The 21,416-nt window shown below is 37.6% G+C and overlaps 1 protein-coding gene across 5 annotated transcripts in view; it reads left to right on the forward strand.

Moving 5' to 3' along the window:
• Nucleotides 1-21,416, forward strand: part of LOC145286018 (intermembrane lipid transfer protein VPS13A-like) — a 965,259-nt gene that overhangs the window by 533,706 nt on the left and 410,137 nt on the right. For all 5 annotated transcript variants that reach the window (XM_080134633.1, XM_080134635.1, XM_080134636.1 and 2 more), the window contains 2 exons: nucleotides 12,725-12,822; nucleotides 17,240-17,505. In XM_080134633.1, the coding sequence (XP_079990759.1) occupies nucleotides 12,725-12,822; nucleotides 17,240-17,505 (364 nt within the window). The remainder of the gene's footprint in view (nucleotides 1-12,724; nucleotides 12,823-17,239; nucleotides 17,506-21,416) is intronic.

Here is a 21,416-nt window from a genome sequence, read left to right on the forward strand (position 1 = left end):
AAAGTGTGTAGATCAATTGCCAAATCGCCCCAAAAGCCTCCCTTTTCCCGCAACAGAAGATAACATAGGCAAACTTAAGAGCTGTCTCCTAGAAAAGTTTGCCAAAACGACATTCAACAAAAATGGGATATTTCCAGCCATGTCCGGCCCAGCTGCCCACATTCACCTCAAAGAGGGAGCAATCCCTAAAGCCAGGCATAACCCAATTCCTGTACCCTTCCACTTCAAGGAACCAGTAAGACAAGCCCTTTGGAAGGATGTAGAAAAGGGTATCATAACTCCAGTACCCGTGGGTATGCCTACTGATTGGTGCAGTACTATGGTAATAACTGCCAAAAAGAATGGTAATCCACGGAGAACAATAGATTACCAACACCTTAACTCTCAATGCAAGCGAGAAACCCACCATACTGGGTCGCCATTCCAGTTGGCACTGCAAGTGCCACCTAGAACAAAGAAAACAGTCCTAGACGCTGTTGATGGATACCACTCGATTCTCTTAGACAAAGAATCTCAACCATTAACCACCTTCATAACTGAGTGGGGAAGATAAATGTATCTTAGGATGCCTCAAGGATATGTCGCATCTGGGGATGCTTACACTCGCAGATACGATGAGATAATAAAAGATATCCCACGCAAGGTGAAGATAGTAGACGATACCCTGCTATATGACTCTAGCATTGAGGGAGCCTTTTATCATACCTTCAATTTTCTGCTCCAATGTGCTAAGAATGGAATTGTGCTCAACACTGACAAATTCCAATTCTGTCAGGATGTCGTGCAATTTGGAGGCCTCCAGATAACTTCTTCAGGAGTGACCCCTTCTGAGTCCATGATACAAGCGATACAGGATTTTCCAGTCCCAAGGACAATTACTGATGCCAGATCATGGTTTGGGCTTGTCAACCAAGTAGCCTGGGCATATTCACTGGGTCCAGTTATGGTGCCTTTTCGGGACCTCGTCAAACAAAACTCCAAATTTGCTTGGAATCAAAACCTTGAAGACGCATTTAAAGATTCCAAGTGAGTTATAATTCACCTAGTCCAGAAGGGGGTAGCAACATTTGACAAAGACAGAGCAACTTGCCTTGCTCCAGATTGGAGCAAAGAAGGAATGGGCTTCCTACTCCTACAAAAACATTGCCAATGTACCATGGAAAAAGCCCCAATCTGCTGTTCCGAAGGTTGGCATCTGATATATGCCGGCAGCAGATTTTGCACGGATGCTGAGCGCAGATACGCACCAATAGAGGGTGAGGCAGCAGCAATAGCATGGGCATTGGAGAAATGCCGTATGTTCGTCATGGGTTCTCCAAACATCATAGTGGTCACAGACCATGAACCTCTGAAGGGGATATTTGGCGATCGTGATCTGAGCAAGATCCAAAACCCCCGGCTCTTTAGACTAAAGGAAAAGACCCTGAGATACAGATTTACCATACAGCATTGCTCCGGGATGTGGCACAGAGGCCCTGATGCAGTTTCCCGCCACCCAGTGGCGATGGTGCAAGCCCTCCTCAATGTATTTCCAACAAAACCCTCTCAAATGGATATACTGGAGTCGAACAACATAAGCAACATAACAGAGTCAACAGCCTTAATAGCAACATTTGCAGACAGCAGTAATATAGCCATGATATCACCAGACCTAATTCGTTCAGCAGGTCATGGCGATCAACAATATAACAAATTAATAGACACAATACAGCAAGCCTTCCCAAAAACACGTAATCTCACTGCGCCCGAAATCCGTGCGTATTGGGAGGTGAGGCACCGCCTTAGCACTGACAATGGTCTAGTATTGTTGGATCGAAGGATCGTCATCCCCAAAACACAACGAAAAAAGGTCCTACACTGCCTGCATTCTGCACACCAAGGAGTAGTTGACATGAAAGCACGTGCCAACGAATCGGTGTACTGGCCAGGGATGGATGCATCAATCCGCAGTATTAGGGCGAATTGCATGGTATGCTCAACCATCGCACCTAGTTAACCAAGGGAGCCTATCATTCTAACACGATCCCCAGAGTGGCCATTCCAACAAATCGTCATGGATATTTTTTATATTGGAGATCACACATACCTTGCCTGCACAGATAGGCTAACTGGTTGGCTAATTTTATACCGCCTAGAATCAGGTCACACTACTACAACCAAATTGATGTCCATATGCCGACAACTGTTCCAAACATATGGTGCCCCAGAAGAACTCAGCACCAATGGCGGCCCACCTTTCACTTCCAGCACGTTCCAAGAATTTCTGAAAACATGGTGTGTTAGGCACAGATTATCTTCTGTTGCGTATCCCCAATCCAATGGCAGGGCAGAGCTCGCAGTAAAAACTGCAAAGAGGATTGTGAAAGGAAACACAGGCCTCCACTGTTCCTTGGACAATGACAGTGTTGCCCGGGCCATCTTGCAGTATTGGAATACCCCAATCCAAAGCATTGGCCTATCACCGGCTCAATCATTACTTCACCGTCGACTACGTGACTCCATCCCTTCACAGCCAATCCTCTACAAGCCTCATCCTGAATGGGTGTCAGCGGCACAACATCGCGAGGAAATGCTCCACCACCGCAATGCAAAAATAGTAGAAAGATACAATAAATATACCCACAACCTTCCACCGTTACAAGCTGGTGACACTGTAGCCATCCAAAATCCAGTCAATCGCAGATGGAACACAACGGGCAAAATCATCAGTTCCCTACCAGATCGACAATACCGAATCAGGGTTAACGGATCCGGAAGGATCACACTTAGGAACCGCTGTTTCCTCAGAAAATGCGAACTTAAGCCTGCACCAACCCCAATACCAAGTGCAGCACTAGGACCAACAATTCCCTCAAGCGATACTACATTCTTGCATCTCCCACTATCTCCCTGTAATAGCACATACACAGCAACCAAACCCCAACAACAAACCACACATATATCCCCACGCTTTCGATCAAGGATTCCCCGAGCTCTTTCTAGGTTACTACCACACAACAAACTAGGCCTAAAAGAGAGATACACCTCTCACACAGCCCAGCCTACTCGTGGGGGGGGGAAGAGGGGAGATGTAGAATAATCAAAAGAACTGTGTTAGTCAATAACACACAACAACAACAATAATAATAATAGCAGCAACACTTACCAAGGGTCCAGCTTATGCACAAGACAGACACCAGATTGAGCTGGACTGAGGGCTTGTATTTATGTACAAGCATATCCAATCAGGTGATTCAGCCAATCACAATCCAAAGAATAGACTGGCCCATGTGTGCACAATGGAATCTCCCATTGTGCCATAAATAGTTCTCCTCTTTCATGAGAAGTAACTTTAGTCTTTGTCAAGTTATCCACAACTTGAACGCTGACCGAAAGTTCACTACACAATCCAACAAATACCTGTACAGGTAGTATATTTTTATCTTCTTTTTTGTTACACCTTAAAATAAATGTCACTAAATAATATCCAAGAAGAAAATGCTGATGTAAATAATTCATTGTTTACGTGTAAATACATTTTGTTGTGATCTGAAAATGTTTCCTTTTTTCATTGGTTCGTTTCAAAACATATACAATTTCTGTAATTTATTAAGTAATATATATATTTGTGCATTCATATCCTATAAGACAGAAAGTTTACTCTGATTTCAAATGTTGCAAACGTTTTCAAAGGATTTCAAATCGCATGCAGAGGTCTGGTGATTACTAAGGTCAACTCTTTGATTGTATGCCCTGAACACATGCATATAAGGTCTAGTATTGAGAAATATTATGAGAAAGATAGTGTCAGTATGATTGAATGTAGTTTCAAACATCCAAATTGGATCCCTCCTCTTTAATTTGGGTGCCCAAAGCTACTACCTCATTGTGATCCTTTCTGTACACCATTGCACATAATCACAGAAAGAAAAATGTATTTATAAGTATATTACATGCCTTTATAATTCAATTTTAGTCATAAAACTAATGAATTTATGGCTATTCCCCATAAAACTCTGCGAATCATGCCTTCATTAGCAGAATAACCACATCACTTTAATAAGTGGTGTACTATACCTGAAACAGGTGTTGCATGGAAAAAATATATTGAAATATTCACTGCTTTCCATTTTTAAATATACTCTGAATCTTACACACATCTCTCCACATACATCTCTCTTTGCGCCCACAATAACTTTTATTCTCCTTTATTCCCTCGCTCATATATATATATATATATATATATATATATATATATATATATATAAAAGATGCTCCCTCCAGTCACATAAGCTGGAAGATGATAGCAGGATGAACAAACATTACTTTTCCTCCAAAAGCAGTAAATGGCTGGGGGCTGATATCATCGCAAGAAGATAGATAATACACTACCCCACTCCACAAAAAAAGAAGATAGTCTATAGGAATATGGTCTCGTGGCAACAGAACAGATACATTATTGCTTCCCTCAAAAGAAAATATAATATCTGGGAGGATTAACCCAATCTCCTTAAAGAGGAGAAGGTGATTTTTAGGAGTAGTATAAACAGAACTGATACTACACTACCTTTGTTTTTCATTCATTAAACAATGCCAAGTCATAAAAACATAATTTTTATAGTTATTTAGCCTTTTGGCTAAGACCAAAGTGTAGTATCTTATGAAATTAATTAATTAGAAATTGTTTAAAAAAATGTAAATTAGCAGCATGTAAGCTATTTATAGGTGCTTCAGATTATATATGCAATGTTTCAAATTCTTATTTTATATCCTAGAATTAATATAATAACTTGTTTTGATGTTAATATAGTTAGGATAGGTGGAAAAACTCACATTTATATATATATATATATATATATATATATATATATATATGTATATATATATATATGAGTGTCTTAGCTACTGTTTTTTCAATTTAATGCTGAATGGATAATATTCAGGTCCAATCTGATATTAACTTTGAATAATAATCATAAAAGTAATTTTTATTTTAAACTAGCAGGACCCGTTAACCAGCATTGCCTGGTGGAAGCATGAGAGATCCAGAACAGAATCATTAAAGGACCCCCCCCCCTTGAAAACAAATTAAACTACAGTTGTTGTTTGTGGTAGCTGCCATCCATGGCCCAAATGAAATAATCTGACATTCACTGTCAGGCATTGGTTTCTAGTGGCAGCTAGTGAAAGCCACTGTCTGTAACTGTCAACACTATTGGCTACTACTGATTAGTATTAGTTTCGGGAGATAACCTGCAGGTTTATAAAGAAAACATTTATTAACTCTTTAGACTGAGTGAAAACAGACGTAGATAACCGCCTTTTACCGAAGACATTATCTTTCAAGCCGCCCAGTATTTTTCTTCTTGGTATACTGCAAGTATTTTTTTCTAAAATTAGCTCTAGCACATCTTCTAAATAATAAAATACTCCACAGAAAGTGAAAGAGATTAGAAAACAAATAAGTGTTTCAATAGCCAATATAATGTATCTCATATAGACTTCAAGTGTTAGCCCCAGGTTGTGGGCCCCTTGATTTCTGAGAACTTTACAGAATATTATTGTGTTTTAACTTATATCAAATCATTAAATCAGTTCTTAAAAGAAAATGTCGACATAATAAGTCACAGCTTTGTAACCTAGGTAATCAGTCAAGAATATAAAATTAAATTTAATCATCAACAGGAATATAAAGCCCCCACCCCCCCAGCAAATACGGCATCATCAAAGTCTTGATAATCTCTCAAAAACCAAAAATTAAGTATTGGTACCTGTAAAAGAAAAAAAATTGGGGGGGGGGGCAGTTTTAAGGTGGGGTGAAGTAGTGGCATATCAGTATTGTGTGCATATTTGCATTTATAAACCAATGTTTCAATGTGCACTTGTTGCCCAACCTGCAAAGGGTATTTATTCCGAAAGTCGTTTTTAACATGGGGAGGTTGAAAATAAGACACTGTCTTTCAGAATAAATACTCCCCAACCTCTCCATCTTAAGAACGTCTTTTGGAATAAACACCCTTTGCAAGTTGGACAACCAGTGTACATTGACCAACCAATGCTGTGTTTACATGTTGAGAGTGTTCCGTCTGAGCAAGTAAAGAGCAATATGTTTGTTTGTTAGTTCTGTGTGCAGTAGGAAAGAGTTCGCAATGTATGTTAAAATGCCAATAATTCTGAAAGCTTTTGTTAGAGCTCACCATAGGAAAATTTTATGCATATGTTTTTTAGCAGAATTGCATCATGTGTAGAAGTTGAATTATTTTTATATGTATGTGCGATTATTGAGTGTTAGAAGAGGTTATATAGATTTTCCCACATATAAAACCGACCTTGTGTCCCACTCTGCCCTCATGGAGATGCAAGAAAACAGGAACATTAGAATAATGTTAAGGTTACCAGTAGTTAAATATCTGTTCTTTAGCGATTATTATGGCTGTATTGATTTTTTTAGCACTATTGAATCCTGTAGAGAAGTTTTTTGTTTTTTTTCATTACAGTATCTGTTATTAATTTGTTAGGTGAAAGTATGCAATGGGTGCGAACACTATCTCCTCATGTTTGCAATGGGTTGCAAATTATCACATGATTATTTCAGTTCGATTCAGTAACTGAATAAGTCCAAAAAGAATAAGATGAATGTCAAAAGCTGAAAAGTATGAATACAAAAAAAAAGGAAGTTTTATCCTAATAAATTAATTGATGGATATTTCTGCAGTTTAAAACCCATGTAAAAGTATTAGGCAAAGAACCAAAAAGTTGAGTATCAATTTTTTAGGGTTTCAATGACACCGGGTCACAGCATGAAAAAATACTCAATTAACGTTCCATCGAAAAACAAAACAGAAACGATATTTGTACACTAAATCAAAGAAAATAAATCTATATCTATCTATATATCAATAAAAGTGAACGTGTGTGTGTGTGTACATATCCCTACGCAATAACTCTGTCATTTTTTAGTCTACAGACTGGAAATTTGATATACAGGGTACTGAGATTTGGGAAAATCTATGTGATCGGTTTTCGACCAGAAATTTGGCTGTTAAGGAGTCAAAGTTCAACGATTTGACCGTTGAGAACTCTACCAAACTACTCCGACAATTTTGGGTCTAAACATTTGAAATTTTAGATATAGGTTTCTTGGACATGGATCTAATTTAATAACTTGATTTGAGCCCAAAACAATAAATATTGAGAGGTCATAATAGGGGTCAAATTTTAAAAAAATGACCGTTTTTTTTTGTTTTTTTTTGCTCAGCATACACATCCAAACACCCGGGCAACGCCGGGCACCCATCCAAGTATATCTATTGTTAATCTGTGTGAGTGATCTCCCCTGGAAAACTCTCCCGGCTAGTGAGGCAGTTTCCGGTCGGAAGTGGGGAAGCAGCCATTGTTGTATATACTCGGTAGTTAGTGAGGAGTTGAATAAAATATTCTCTTTGTATCCATTGTCGAAGTCCGTCATATGTTTATATATTTCTTTATATGTATTAACATTCCTGTGTTTGACTACTAACACTGGTAGCAGAGAAAAATGTAACTATGGCTTCAAAACACATTTCACCGCCCATCTTAATTAAAGACAAATACAGCACGTGGAAAAAAGAAATGCGTATCTGGGAAATGGCCAGGTCGCTTGACAAGACAAAACGCGCTCCCATAGTATTTCTTTCTCTGGAAGGAAAACACAGAGAAGCTGTATTGGAATTAGATGTTGCGACTCTTAATTCTGTGGATGGAATGGCCAAATTATATGAAAAATTGGACACCCTTTTTTTTGGAAGATATAAACCAGTCGGCTTTTCTGGCCTATGAGACTTTCGAAGGATACCGGAGACAACCCGATACATCAGTGGAAGACTTCCTTATTAACTTCAACCACCATGTTGCCAAGTTGAAAGATTTCAATATTATCCTGCCTGAACTGGTACTTGCATTCAGGGCATTAAAGAGTGCCTCCCTCACCCCTGAAAATAAAAGACTAGTCAAGGCGACAGTCGGCGAACTGACACTCTCTTCCATGTCGGCCCAGTTAAAAAAGATTATTCACAGACAGCCATTTGATGCTTCATCTATGAATTCAACACCCGTTGTGGTTAAGAAGGAAGATGTTATTGTCTACACTGAAAATAAAAATGAACCTAGCGAGGTGTACTATGGTTGCTCTACGCACCGCAGTGATTCGCATTTTAGTAGTCGGCGAGGAAAAACACATCGCTGCGGAAAACGACATAACAACAACAACAACAAAGCACGTTCCACTGACAAAAACAAAATGAACCCGCGTGGACCCGCTGGCAACACTACGGTGTATTTTAAATGTGGCTGCAAATTCCACTGGTCATACGACTGCTCTTATGTCAATGATACCCAGGACAAAGATGAGGATGACGAACATGAAAGTTATGTGTCCCTGGCTAATATTGTGCTGATGAGTCAGCAAAAACGGGAGGCAAATGGCAACACGCTTTTGGATGTCCTAGATATTGGTGCATCCGGCACTGTTTGTGGAACAAAATGGTACGAGTGTTTTCTCAAAACATTAACAGAAAAATAGGAAAAAATAAAAATTTTGAGAGGAGGAGTGAGAACCTTTAAGTTCGGCGATGGAAACAAACTGAACTCTACAATGTGGCTAGGCTTGTGGCGAGAGGCTTTCAGGAAAAGGATGCAAGCAACATAAGAAATGATTCTCCAACCTGCTCTAAAGAAAGTTTACGCATAGCTTTGGCTATAATGTCATCTAACCATTGGACATAAAAACAGCCTTTTTACAGAGTAAAGAGTTAGACCGACTGATCTATTTGCATCCTCCCAAAAAAGCCAATGTACCTCCAAGATATATTTGGAAACTCTCTAAATGTGTATATGGATTGACTGATGCATCAAGGTCCTGGTACCTGACACTCAAAGAAGAATTATTGAAATCAGCAGCAGTGGTTTCAAAATAGGATCAAGCCATATTCACATGCAACTTTGGAAACAAGCTGCATGGTATTATGGCTACTCATGATTTTTGCTTCGCAGGCTCAGAAATTTTTCAGAGCAGAGTTATAGACTGGATTGGTCACTTGTTTAAGATCAAATCTCAGGAAGTTGCTGAGTTCCAGTATATAGGATTAAGCATAAAGAAAAATGGGAATGCTGTTAAACTTGAACAGGACGAATATGTCAAAAAGCTAAAGTGTATCCCACTAGAAGCAGGCAGAAATTTGGAAGATGCAATATCATTAACAGAGGTTACTGAAACAAGACAATTGATCGGTCAACTTAATTGTTAGCCACTCAAACCAGACCTGATCTTAGTTATGATGTTAGTGAGTTAAGTTCAATGCTAAAACAAGAAGATGTAGAATGCTTAAAACAGGCTAACAAGGTGGTAAAAAAAAAAAAGCAAAAAAAGAGAAATGTCATATAGATATTCCAGACTTAGGGAACCTTGAACACCTAAAAATTGTTGCATACAGTGATGCTTCTTTTGGCAATGTAACAGATGGAGGTTCACAGGGAGGCTATATACTTTAACCCTTATCCTTGAGTGGCCTCTGGGCCTTGATAATGTGGTGATGCCTTTGTAAAAAAAAAAAAAAAAAAAAAATATATATACTTTTTTAGTTGGAAGCAATGACAAGTATATGCCCATTGCCTGGCAGTCTAAACGTATTAGAAGAGTTGTCAAAAGTACTTTAGCTGCTGAAACTTTAGCCATGGTTGACATGGCAGAAGCCTGTATTTTTTATCGAAAACTTTTGTTAGAAGTACTACAACTGAAAGATAATACCAACAACATTAAGATCTTCTGTAAAACAGACAATTCCTGTCTCTATGATTCTGTACATTCCTCAACACAAATTTTGGATAATAGACTTCGCATAGAGATGGCTATTTTAAGAGAAATGATTGACAGAAAAGAAATTGAAGAGATCTCTTGGATATCAACTGACAAATTGCTCCTTGACTCCTTGACAAAGAAAGGAGTGCCATCATTCAAGATCCTTGGGTTCATATCCGAACCAAAGGAATCCTCTGTATAATGTAAATACCCTGACCCCTTTTTTCTTTTGCAGATTACATGATGCCCAACTGAAAAGAAGAGAAAAAAGGGGAAGAACTGTTAATCTGTGTGAGTGATCTCCCCTAAAAAACTCTCCCGGCTAGTGAGGCAGTTTTCAGTTGGAAGTGGGGAAGCGGCCATTGTTGTATATACTCGGTAGTTAGTGAGGAGTCGAATAAAATATTCTCTCCGTATCCATTGTCGAAGTCCGTCATTTATATGTTTATATATTTCTTTATACGTATTAACGTTCCTGTATTTGACTACTAACATCTATAAAAATGAAGTGTCTGTGTATCTGTGTGTCTGTGTGTGTGTACATTTCCCTATGCAATAACTCTGTCAATTTGAAGTCTACAGACTCGAAATTTGATATACAGGGTACTGAGATTTGGGAAAATCTATGTGATCGGTTTTCGGTCAGAAATTTGGCTGTTAAGTGGTCAAAGTTCAACGATTTGACCTTTTAGAACTCTACTAAACTCCTCCGACAATTTTGGGTCTTAACACTTGAAATTTTAGATATAGGTTCCTTGGACATGGATCTAACTTAATAACTTGATTTTAGCCCAAAACTATAAATGTTAAGGGGTCATAATAGGGGTCAAAGTTAAAAAAAATTTGACCTCTGCGGTCTCTACCAAATTACTCAGACAATTTCTGGTCTAAACATTTGAAATTTTACATAAAGGGTATTTAGTGATAGGGTAAGCTTTTTAATCGATTTGGGTCGAAAATTTTTAGTTACCAATACATAAATGTATGTATGTATGTATGTATGTTTGCATGTCTGCCTAAAACTTTCGACAGACGCGACGGATTTTAACAAGATCAGTATCGTTTTAAAGTTCGATCTTCCAGATGACAAATATCGAAAAAATGGCTAAAAACATTAATTTCTTCACCTTCAACTGGGCACTTTTCTACAGGGAGAGGTCGCTTTTTTTGCTGATATTTTTTTCTAAGTTATCCTCACCTTTCAATTGTCTATCCTTAATGTAAACATAAGTCCCTTCAGATTTGGCGGTGGTTATAACTGCAAAGACGTCAGGTATTTTTTCCCCGTTCTTTTCCTCCTTTGCGGTACGGGTTCAAGCCCGCCTTCCAACTACCCCTTTTATTTATTTTTTTTTTTTTGCTCAACATACACATCCAAACAGCTGGGCAACACCGGGCTGAAATGCTAGGATATCTATAAAAGTGAACGTGTCTGTATACATTTTCCTATGCAATAACTCTCTGAATTATAAGTCTACAGACTCAAAATTTGATATACAGGGTACTGAGATTTGGGAAAATCTTTGTGATCTGTTTTCGGCCAGAAATTTGGCTGTTAAAGGGTCAAAGTTCAACGATTTGACATTTTAGAACTCTACCAAACTCGTCCGCCAATTTTGGGTTTAAACACTTGAAATTTTAGATATAGGTTCCTTAGACATGGATCTAATTTAATAACTTGATTTGAGCCCCAAACATTAAATGTTAAGGGGTCATAATAGGGGTCAAATTTTTAAAAAATTACCACTTTTTTTTTTTTTTTTTTTTTTTGTTAACATACACCTCAAAACACCCAGGCAACACCGGGCGTAAATGCTAGTATTTATATTAAAAAAAAAAGCACACAGAAAATAGCAGTTGCCAATAAAAAGAAATAATGAAAACAATATTACAGTAGACTGTTTGTCTTGAAGAACAGAAATAAATAAAGAAAGAAGACTGTAGAAGGTGCATTTTCTGCTATGTTCGTTTATAGTTTAGTCTTAGCAGTGAATTTGTTCGCTGTTGTTATGTGTTGGAAATTGAATTGTATAATAACTGCAATTGATGTCATGCGAATCAAGAACTAAATACAGAAAGAAAGAAAGAAGAAATGTGGAAGGTACATTTAGTGCTATGTTTATTTATGCTTTAGTTGTAGCATTGAATTTGTTCGCTTTTGGTATATAATTGTAATAGATGTTGTGTGAATATAGAAATAAAGAAAGGAAGAAGGAAGAATGGACAAGGTATGTTTGTGTATGTTTTACTTTTAGCAGCAAATTCGTTTGCTGTTGTTTTATGAGGGAAATTAAATATCTAGTAACTGTAAATGATGCCGCGCGGATGAATTTTTTCATATCAACGCCATATTGTATATTGTAAGTGTTCATTTCTATGATCTTATTCCGGAATAAGGGAAATATTGAACAATCAGTCAGAAGCAGCAGACTTTCAGTAGGTAGATGCTATTATTAATGGATTCTACTATGGGAATTTTAATGGTATATATGTGGATGTATGAGCCAGTTAATGGCGGTATAAATGTAATATCTGTGGAATGTGTTGATTTCCCTCTGGTATCAACTGGTGGCAGTCGTAGGACTTAATATATAGATTGAAAAATAGGGACGATTGTAATGGTGTTGCTCCTAATATGTAATGTAGTATTTTAATAGCACAGTTGAATGCATCTACAAGGGTGGTCAAAAGTTACATAAGATAGTAACTAATAGCCTGGACATATTGAATTTGTATCTGTCATCTATTGTTGCAAACCTACAATACTTTGGTCCAGAGGGGAATTTCTGCAGTCAAATATTATATAGATGTTGTAATATTTATTAATCATGTATAGAAATTGGTGTATTATGACTGTTTATTGCTTATTGGAATTATATTAAAAAATTAATGTTTATTTTCTCTTTAAAGAGTGTTGAAGATTGTGAAAAGTAAAGAAAATTCTGATGGAGAAACATTGCCTGTATTAAATATCAATTATAAAGATTCAGGAGATGGCTCCCAGAAAGGTAAGTCATGTTCGGATTAAATAAAATAAACAGTTTAAGCATAATTTTAATTTAACTCTTAATTCTTAATAACAGAATTATACATGTTCATGATGTTTTAAACGTGTCAATCTATTTGAAATCTTTTGAACTTATTGTGCATTTTTGATTTACAAAGAAATTTACTATGCATGGACAGACTTGCTATGCCATTACTTTTTAGTGATATATATTTATGAACGTGTTTACAATATAACCATTGTCCTTGATACTCTTTTTTTATATTTTTATTTTACAAAGTAGCCTGATATGAAAATCTTTTCTGTAGTTCACGTTTTGATGATTTAAATACTGTTTTTGCCAAAGCAAAAAATGCAAAAGCAAAGAATACATTAGTAATTAAGAGGAGCTGAGCTAAAATGGATTAAAAAATGAAAGGCACATCGCCACCGTTAAGACGTTGTAAGTAATTTCGTATTTCCATGCATTCACACATTCTTTTTTTTGTTTATCTAATAACTTGCGTGTTTCTCAGTTGCCATAGAGCATTTTAATTCTTGTTTAGGATTCAATTCTCCGAGTTGTGTAGCTTCATATATTCTTAACCATTTTATTATGACTACTCTTTGATAATTAAGTAACAGAATTTAATTTTGAAAGGATTCATTTTACAATAAGCAAAGTTCAAATTAAACACCTTAAAAAATGTTGCAAACCTGTTCTCTCAGCAGATTTTAGTGTCTGGGGCAAACAAAAAGAAAAAAAAATATGGTTGCATTTATATACTGGCGATTTTGTCACCTCATATGCAAATGAGATGTTTTGGATTAAAATAAAAAGTGTTGAATTTGGATTAGTGAGTTTTGACAGCAGTGTGTTGAATTTAATCCCTGAAATTTTTAGTTGTAAGTGCAGAATCCATCAGGGAACGTATAGAATAGGTAATACCGGAGAAGGTGATGTGGTCACATAGCTTAATGAGCTGAAGTTTTTAAAAAAATGTTGCAACATTGATTCTGATATTGCAAAGTTTAAAAAAAAATGTTGCAACATTGATTTTGATGTATCTGACAGGGAATGCATTAGCGGCCTATCTAGAAATGGGAGAGAACAACCAAACCAATACCGGGAGCAGTGAGAGATGATTGGCAACAGCATTTTCAGAGGGTGCTTTTGAGAGAGAAGAGTTACATGGACTGGAGAATCAGTGGACATATATGTAGCAAAGATAAGATGACTAGCAGGATTGACTGGATATATGGTATGAAGCTTTGAAAAGACTATTAAAATGGTTTTCGTGAGTGATTTTTCTAATTACATCTCCATGGAACTGCAACGATTCTCTGATATCGAAACTATGGAGATGGAGGAAATTTGAAACATGCAAGGCTGCTGGCAAAATATCCCAGCAAACTACGGGCAGTTGCAATTTTTATTGTGAACAAGCTCAGAGGAGAGGAACAGACAGTGTGGAGATAGAGCTGAAAATTTACTGGAAAATGTTCAGATATCAGAAAAATGTTCAGATATTGATTGTCGATAACTGAGACCAGACATTATGTTTTTGGTGTGACCATGTTGGGCACATTATTAAGAATTGCCCTTCACTTCAGAGAAATGAGTAAAGAGATGATATTGCGTCAGTAGTTACCCCTTTAATTTTGAAAAGACATGAAAGTTTCTTGCCACAGGTGGTGATCACTGTTGAAATAGAGAGGGCTAAAGCCCTTGTTGACAACTACATTCGTCACTACAAGTGTTGTTGACTCTTGGAATGGAGCCAGCAATATTAGAGCAGTAGATGGCAGAAAGGTAGAGTGTTGTGAGGAGACTGATGCTAAAACAACTCAGAGTAATTGTGCTCAATAGACTCATCATGGGAATTGATGCGATCCTGGGCTTGGATGTTATAGACTGACTGGGAGGAGTTACAATTTCTAAAGGCCAGGTTAACTTTGACAATGTTATATCGCATATCCCTCCAGATTTACATAAACAAAACACAAAATATCAGAAGAAGCAGTGATAGTGACAACAATGGCGGCGCTGAGACGAAACCTGTTGGTCAACACAAATCACACGGATATACGAAACACATACAAAAGCATGTCTTTTTTGTGTCTACATCACCAGCATAATACACAAGTCATCCCAGCAAGAAAACTACTAGAGGGAACAATCTGATACAAAAAAGTGAACATACTCCCCAAACAGATGACTCCCTACACTACATTAAGACATGGAAATTAACACAACCTTAAAATGAAAACGACGCATCAACACCTGGAGCCATCATGTCTTCAACTACATCCACAGACCAAGTATAAATACAACTGATTTTCGACAACCAAGCAGAATAGGCTAGCTTTCCGAGCAGTGAGGTTGTCATCCCAACAGCAGCTCAAGCCACACCATCAGCAGCAGCCAGCCATCGTCAACCAATCCAGAGCATTAGCAGCAGCCAGCTGTCATCAACCTTACCTAAAACAACACCAGCAACACCTCAAGTCACATCATCAACAACAGCCAGTCGCATTCGACCTCGCCCCAGAAAACATCTACAGCAGCTATCCAGACTACCCTTTCTTCGCCACCAACTCCCAAGAGCCTGTAGACCGACCACTATCTTAACTGATCAACAGTAGCTGATCAACATCTCGGTCACTGTCTCCATCATCATCGACAAATCCTGACAATAACACCAGAATCTGCTACAATCGCATTGACCCTAAATAAAAGTTTAAACTAAACTTCTTCGTTTGTCCTTCTTACTTCCATACACTCATTTTTGTAATATAACAAATTGGTGTCAGAGCATTCAGCAAGTTAATTACGGACAGCTACATGGGTTTCATGTTATCAAAACTATTCACTCCAATCAAGGAACAACTTGAAGATGAGACCGACACAACCATATGAGGATGCTCTTCAGGAGATTTGAATCATTTGAAAAGGAAATAAGTATCTAGCAAGGAAAGTGAATCCTAACATCAAAATGGATGATGTTCAGGAGCAATGTATAGAGTGTCAATCCATTGACCTTGCACCATCCAAATACAAAAAAAGTAACAGAGAATTGGTAGTGATTGGCCATTGATACCACGCATTACTAACATGAACCATATTTAACTATGATTAACTATGGAGCTGAGAGAGTAGTGATATGGTGAAAAATTAGAGCAGAAATGACAGAAGAGTTAATGGAAGTTACTGACAAGGTGTTCATGGAAAAGGGGCTAGTGGAATAGGTACTGGTGGATAATGGTATTTCTACTCAGAAGCCTTCAGAGTGTTCTGTGAGAAGTGGGGCGTTAGGTAATATTTTAGATCTTGATACCACTCAAGCAGCAGTGGAATCATAGAGAGGCACCATCAAACTATCAAATTTTGCATGGCACCAAAGACTGGTGGAGACAAACCATTAATGCCGCATAAATCTGTTTTTATGTATGACTGGTGATATCCACTTGCCATAATGGAGAGAACAGAACAAGTGTAAGCGGAGATCATGGTGGGTGTGGAGGTTGGTAAAACTGTCCAATCCTTGCTGTATAACCTGTTAAGGAAGAGAGACAGTAATTGAGAACTCTCCAAGAACAAAGTGACAAGTTGATGGAGTGCCACATTACATCTTAGACCTACAGAGAGTTTTCTTACCAGTAGATGAGGAAGTTGATGAAGTCTCTCAAGAAGAACCAATATGACAGTCGCACCATGAACGAGTACCTCTAGCGTGGATGTTAGAATATGAGACTAATTATTGATCTTGAAGATCAAGGGCGTGTACGCTTAAATGCCTTGAAAACTGTTGCAAACCTGTTCTATCAGCAAATTGTAGTGTCCAGTGCAAACTAAAAGAAAAAAAAAATTGCTGCTGCTTCTCTTTATGTACTGGCGATTTTGTCACCTCATATGCAAATGAGATGCTTCTGTTTTTAAAAAAGGTGTGAATTTTGAGAGACTTGGTTGATTTGGAATTTGGACATTGGAGTAGTAAGTTCTGACAGCAGTATATTGAGTTTTGGAGTAAACAAATTTTGATAGTATGATGTTGAATTTAATCCCGGAAATTGTTACTTAGAAATGTTGCATAGTTAACAATCCATTAGGAAAAGTGCAGATAAGTTAACACTTGATTATTTAACCACAACTGGTTAATTTTTAATTATTTTATTGCATTGTATTTTATCTTTTATAAACGGATAATATCATTTTTTAAAATAAATATGGAAGTTGATAATATGCATACAAACGTGATTAAGTGCCTTATTATATAAATTTGTCCATTAAATTTTACAACAATATTTAATAAATCATTTATAATAGTATAAAACTATATGTTTAAAACTTATAGAAATAATGAATTATTTGTACTATACACAATATTTGATTATATGATATATAATATGATTAAAGAATATAATTGTGTCTTTTCCAGTGGATATGGTCTTGAAAAAATTACGGTTTCATATATGCCCTACTTACCTGAGTTCCATGCTAAAATTCATCAATGGATCAATAGACAGCAATTATCGATCATCTACTGACTCTTCAGTAACAAAATCGGCCAATGATAACTCCAAACCTACAATCTTACATCCAAATGACTCTTCGAATTTAACCATCAGCTGTAAAATTGCTGATCCTGAAATTGTCTTTTTTGCTGATCCAGAGAAAAGGGGCAGTCCAATCTTAGTTTTACGGGTAAGTTGAAAGGATATTGAAAGTAGAAAGAATGGTATATTAGTGAAAGAGGAACAAAATAAGAGAATCAAGATTAAATAGTTTGAATTTTTTTATATATTCATTTCATTATTTCAAATATTCAGTGCTGTGTATGAGTGTGCATTATTTTGAAATTTATAAAATTGTGGTGTTAACATGTATCTAACCATATCTTTTGCCTATGATAATGTTAGTTATTCATATATTATTAGTTATTCTTGTATCGTTTGTTACAACTTATGAACAGGAATTTTGTTTAGCGATGTTTTTTCTTTTATATAAGATATTTTGATCAATCAAACAGAAAGAAACATGATTGATAAATTAACATTATTTTACTTTTTAATTATTATCTGGTTATTTGACTTGGTTTTATGGAATTAATTCATCGGCTACCAACACCCACCAACATCTAACTACCTGTTCCAGTGTCCGTTGATGTCCAGCTACCTGTTTCAATGCCCATTGACATCTGGCATCTATATGGCCCGGAATAATCTGAGGCGCATTATCCTACCTCAGGAACGCCTGAACGGATGTCAATAACACCAGAGCAAAGAGGCAGGTATTGATAGGCACTGGAACTAGTGACTGGAACCGCTTGAGCAGTTGCTGCAAGAAGGAGGAATCAGAGCAAGAGCAGGAACCTGAGTGGTAGGCTGAGAGGAGAGTCTCAGAAGGCAAACAGCAGTGGAGAGTAAAAGTTGTACTGCATTCAAGTAGTCTGTGGGTCATCCTTAAAAGGATGCTTTGAATCGCATTCTTTGTGTTAGTTTTTAAAAGGACTGTTGGGGTGCTGTTGCTGCTAGTTTCCTTGGCTGCAGGGCTGGACAACTTACCATAAACGTGTTGACATTGGGAGTTTCCTTGAACTCCCTGGAGGAGCTGATATTAAACTATCTGTCATCGCGGAAACTGTGACACTAGGGTCGGAAAGTGAGATTGTAAAAGTCAGTGCTTCAGAAGAGCAGTCCTCTGACTATGCAATAGATACCTGTCAAGCCCCATCAGCATTCCCAGTTCAGAGTGGCTCAGAGGATTAGCAATAAACTAACACCTTCTTAAATAAAGAAGGCAAATCCTGGGAATGTGGACTAACTCCTTCTTAAAGAGAAAAGGCAAAGCTAGGGAATGTGGACCTCCTAAAACTGCACAGAACCAGCATTACAGTTTCTGGCTTTATGAAAAAAGCTAGGACATTACTGGTGCAGGCTCATTAAACATACAAATGACTATAATTAATTCCTGCCCAGATTTCTTACAGTCAAAAATGTCTGACATATTTATTGGTTGTATATATATTAATCTTGGTCTCAAATTAAAGTTGGTTGTTTTGTTTGTTTGTGCAATATAGGGAAATTTTAATTTTTTTCTGTTTAGTATTGAATAAGCAAGAGGAGCTGTCACTTTGTATCATGTTCTGCATGAGAGGAGCGTGTATATCTCTGCTTATAAGTGTATTTGTGATGTTTGTAAGCAAATTGAACATGCTGCAACAAAAGTAAGGCCATTGTGATCAAAAGTTTTAAGGCATTCAACAGAGTATGGTTAGACTTATGGTATCAGTTGCAAGATTCTTAGCGTTATTTATTAAGGATTTATTTCTGATAGCAACATCATCTTCTCTATTAATGTTCATCAAGATTCTATTTTAGGTTCAATATTGTTCCTTCTCTATATCTAGCCTTCTAGAGTATCTTATTCAGAAGATTAACATCTGTGATATATGATAATATAACTCTGTATTTTGCTGTTTCTTCTCTTCCATTTACCTGAGATCAGATGGAATATGTCGCTGATCCAGAAGATGACTTGGGTTCATTTATGGATTTGGGTAAAAATTAGTTTGTTTTGTTTAATCTTGTGTCTTTCAATCTTGGGTATGGATTTTTTTCTGAGATGTTCATGAATGATTCTGTTCTAGAGGAAAAATCGATTCTGAAATTTTTTAGTTTTTCTTTCTCATCAAATCTTTCTTGGAATTCTAACAAATTTTTTACTCTTTCTGCTTCTCATAAAGTAGGTTCATAATATCATTGCAAACACTTTCTTACACGTGAAGCTATTCTCTATTTTTTACAAATCTACAATCAGACCATGTATGGAGTATTGTGACCATGTTTAAGTTGGGGAATCACTGTCCTATTTGAAGATTTTTGATAAAGTTTAGAAGCATATATATAATTTATCTATAACTTGTTTTCATAATAACAATGTTGAAGGAAACCCCAAGAAAAAAAAGAAATTAATGATTCATCAAATCTTGTCACCCAACTTTGAACATAGACTTTGGAGCAAAGTTCTCCAAACCATCTTAATCACATTTGTCACCAACCCGTGTGTCTCTTGAGCTGCCCTCTTTACTTTTATCTTGTGGAGTTTTTGTGGTTTGAGTTGTCCCCCTTTGCAAATTGGCTGTTTGGAGAAATGGAAAACTAGATGGTTCTGGTTGATAGTCAATTTGCATAAGTGGAGAAATGGGCAGCATATAAATGGTACTTTTTTTTAAGCAGGGTGAAGAGCGCAGAGAGGGAAACGATGGTTGGAAGAAGTGACGGTGAATTCTTTTTGTGACGGTGAATTATTTTTGGATGTTGAAGAGCTCAACCTTTTGGAAGGAACAGCTGTGTCTTATATATTTTTTTTTAAATTTCTTTTTTTTTCTACTTCACTACAAGCTATTTCGGCGGGAACTATGGAAGCAAAGAGGATCAGCAGTGAAATACTTAAGACGTTCTCTGGAGAGGGAGATGTTATAACCTGGCTAACCAAGGTTAAACTTGTCGCTAAGTTGCGGGACATCGCGGATGTAACCAGCTTGATACCGCTGTATCTTGATGGTGATGCTCTGGCCCTATATCTGGAGATGCGGGAGGAGGATCGACTGTCTGTTGACGCCATTGAGGAAAAGTTGAAGGAAGCATTTACCAAAGAACCATTTGTGGCATATGGCAAACTAAGCCGTATGGTGTGGACCGGAGAGCCTGTCGATGTTTACGCCAACAAAATCAGGAGGTTGACGGGACTAGCAGGATTCAAAGGAGGAGGCCGTCGACAGATGGTTAAGATGGCCTTTATCAATGGCTTCCCGGACCATATTTCTATATCTCTGCAGCAACTGCCCAGTGTAAATATTATGGAGGTGGTGGAGTTGATTACACAGGCTAGGGTGCTGGCCAGGAAAAAAGAGAGTGAGCAGGGAATCGTAGCTGTCGCTCAACGAAGCAAACTGCAGCAGGAAATTGTGAAGGACGAAAAGCAGAGAGGACTGTGGCAGAGACCCAGGTTCTCTGGCAGATGCTACCAATGCCAAGGCCCCCATATGGCGAGGAAGTGCAGGGAGCCAAAGCCAGAAGTCAAGTGTTACCGCTGTGAGGAAGTCGGCCACATCAGCAGATTCTGTCCCCAGGGAAACGAACAGGGGGAAGCCACTGCGCCGGTGGCTACCCCACTTATTCGATGAAGGCACTTAAGGGTATGTCACCACAAGTAGAGGTGACCCTAAATGGACGAAGTGCAAAAGCCCTTGTCGACACGGGCTGTACTTCAACAATTGTCATCAAAGACATGGTTGACACATGCAATGGAACCAGCAGCATTACGGCAGTTGACGGCAGAGAGGTGAAGTGCAATGGCACAAGTATCGTTCGGTTGATGGTATGTGGGATGTCACTAACAATCCAGGCGATTGTTAACAAAATTGTCATGGGTGTCGATGTGATGCTAGGGATGGATGCAATTGCTTGACTAGGGGGCGTTATGGTATATAGGAACTCTGTGAGATTTGGAGGACATCAAGGGGCTGCAGGTGTGCAATTCGAAAAAGGTGTCACAGAAACGGCCGGGTTAGACAAAATTTGCACGATAGAGGACCAAGATTTCTCTGCACA

The sequence above is a fragment of the Euprymna scolopes genome, chromosome 10 (assembly GCF_053919585.1).
Source record: "Euprymna scolopes isolate OS-2025 chromosome 10, ASM5391958v1, whole genome shotgun sequence".
NCBI lineage: Eukaryota > Metazoa > Mollusca > Cephalopoda > Sepiida > Sepiolidae > Euprymna > Euprymna scolopes.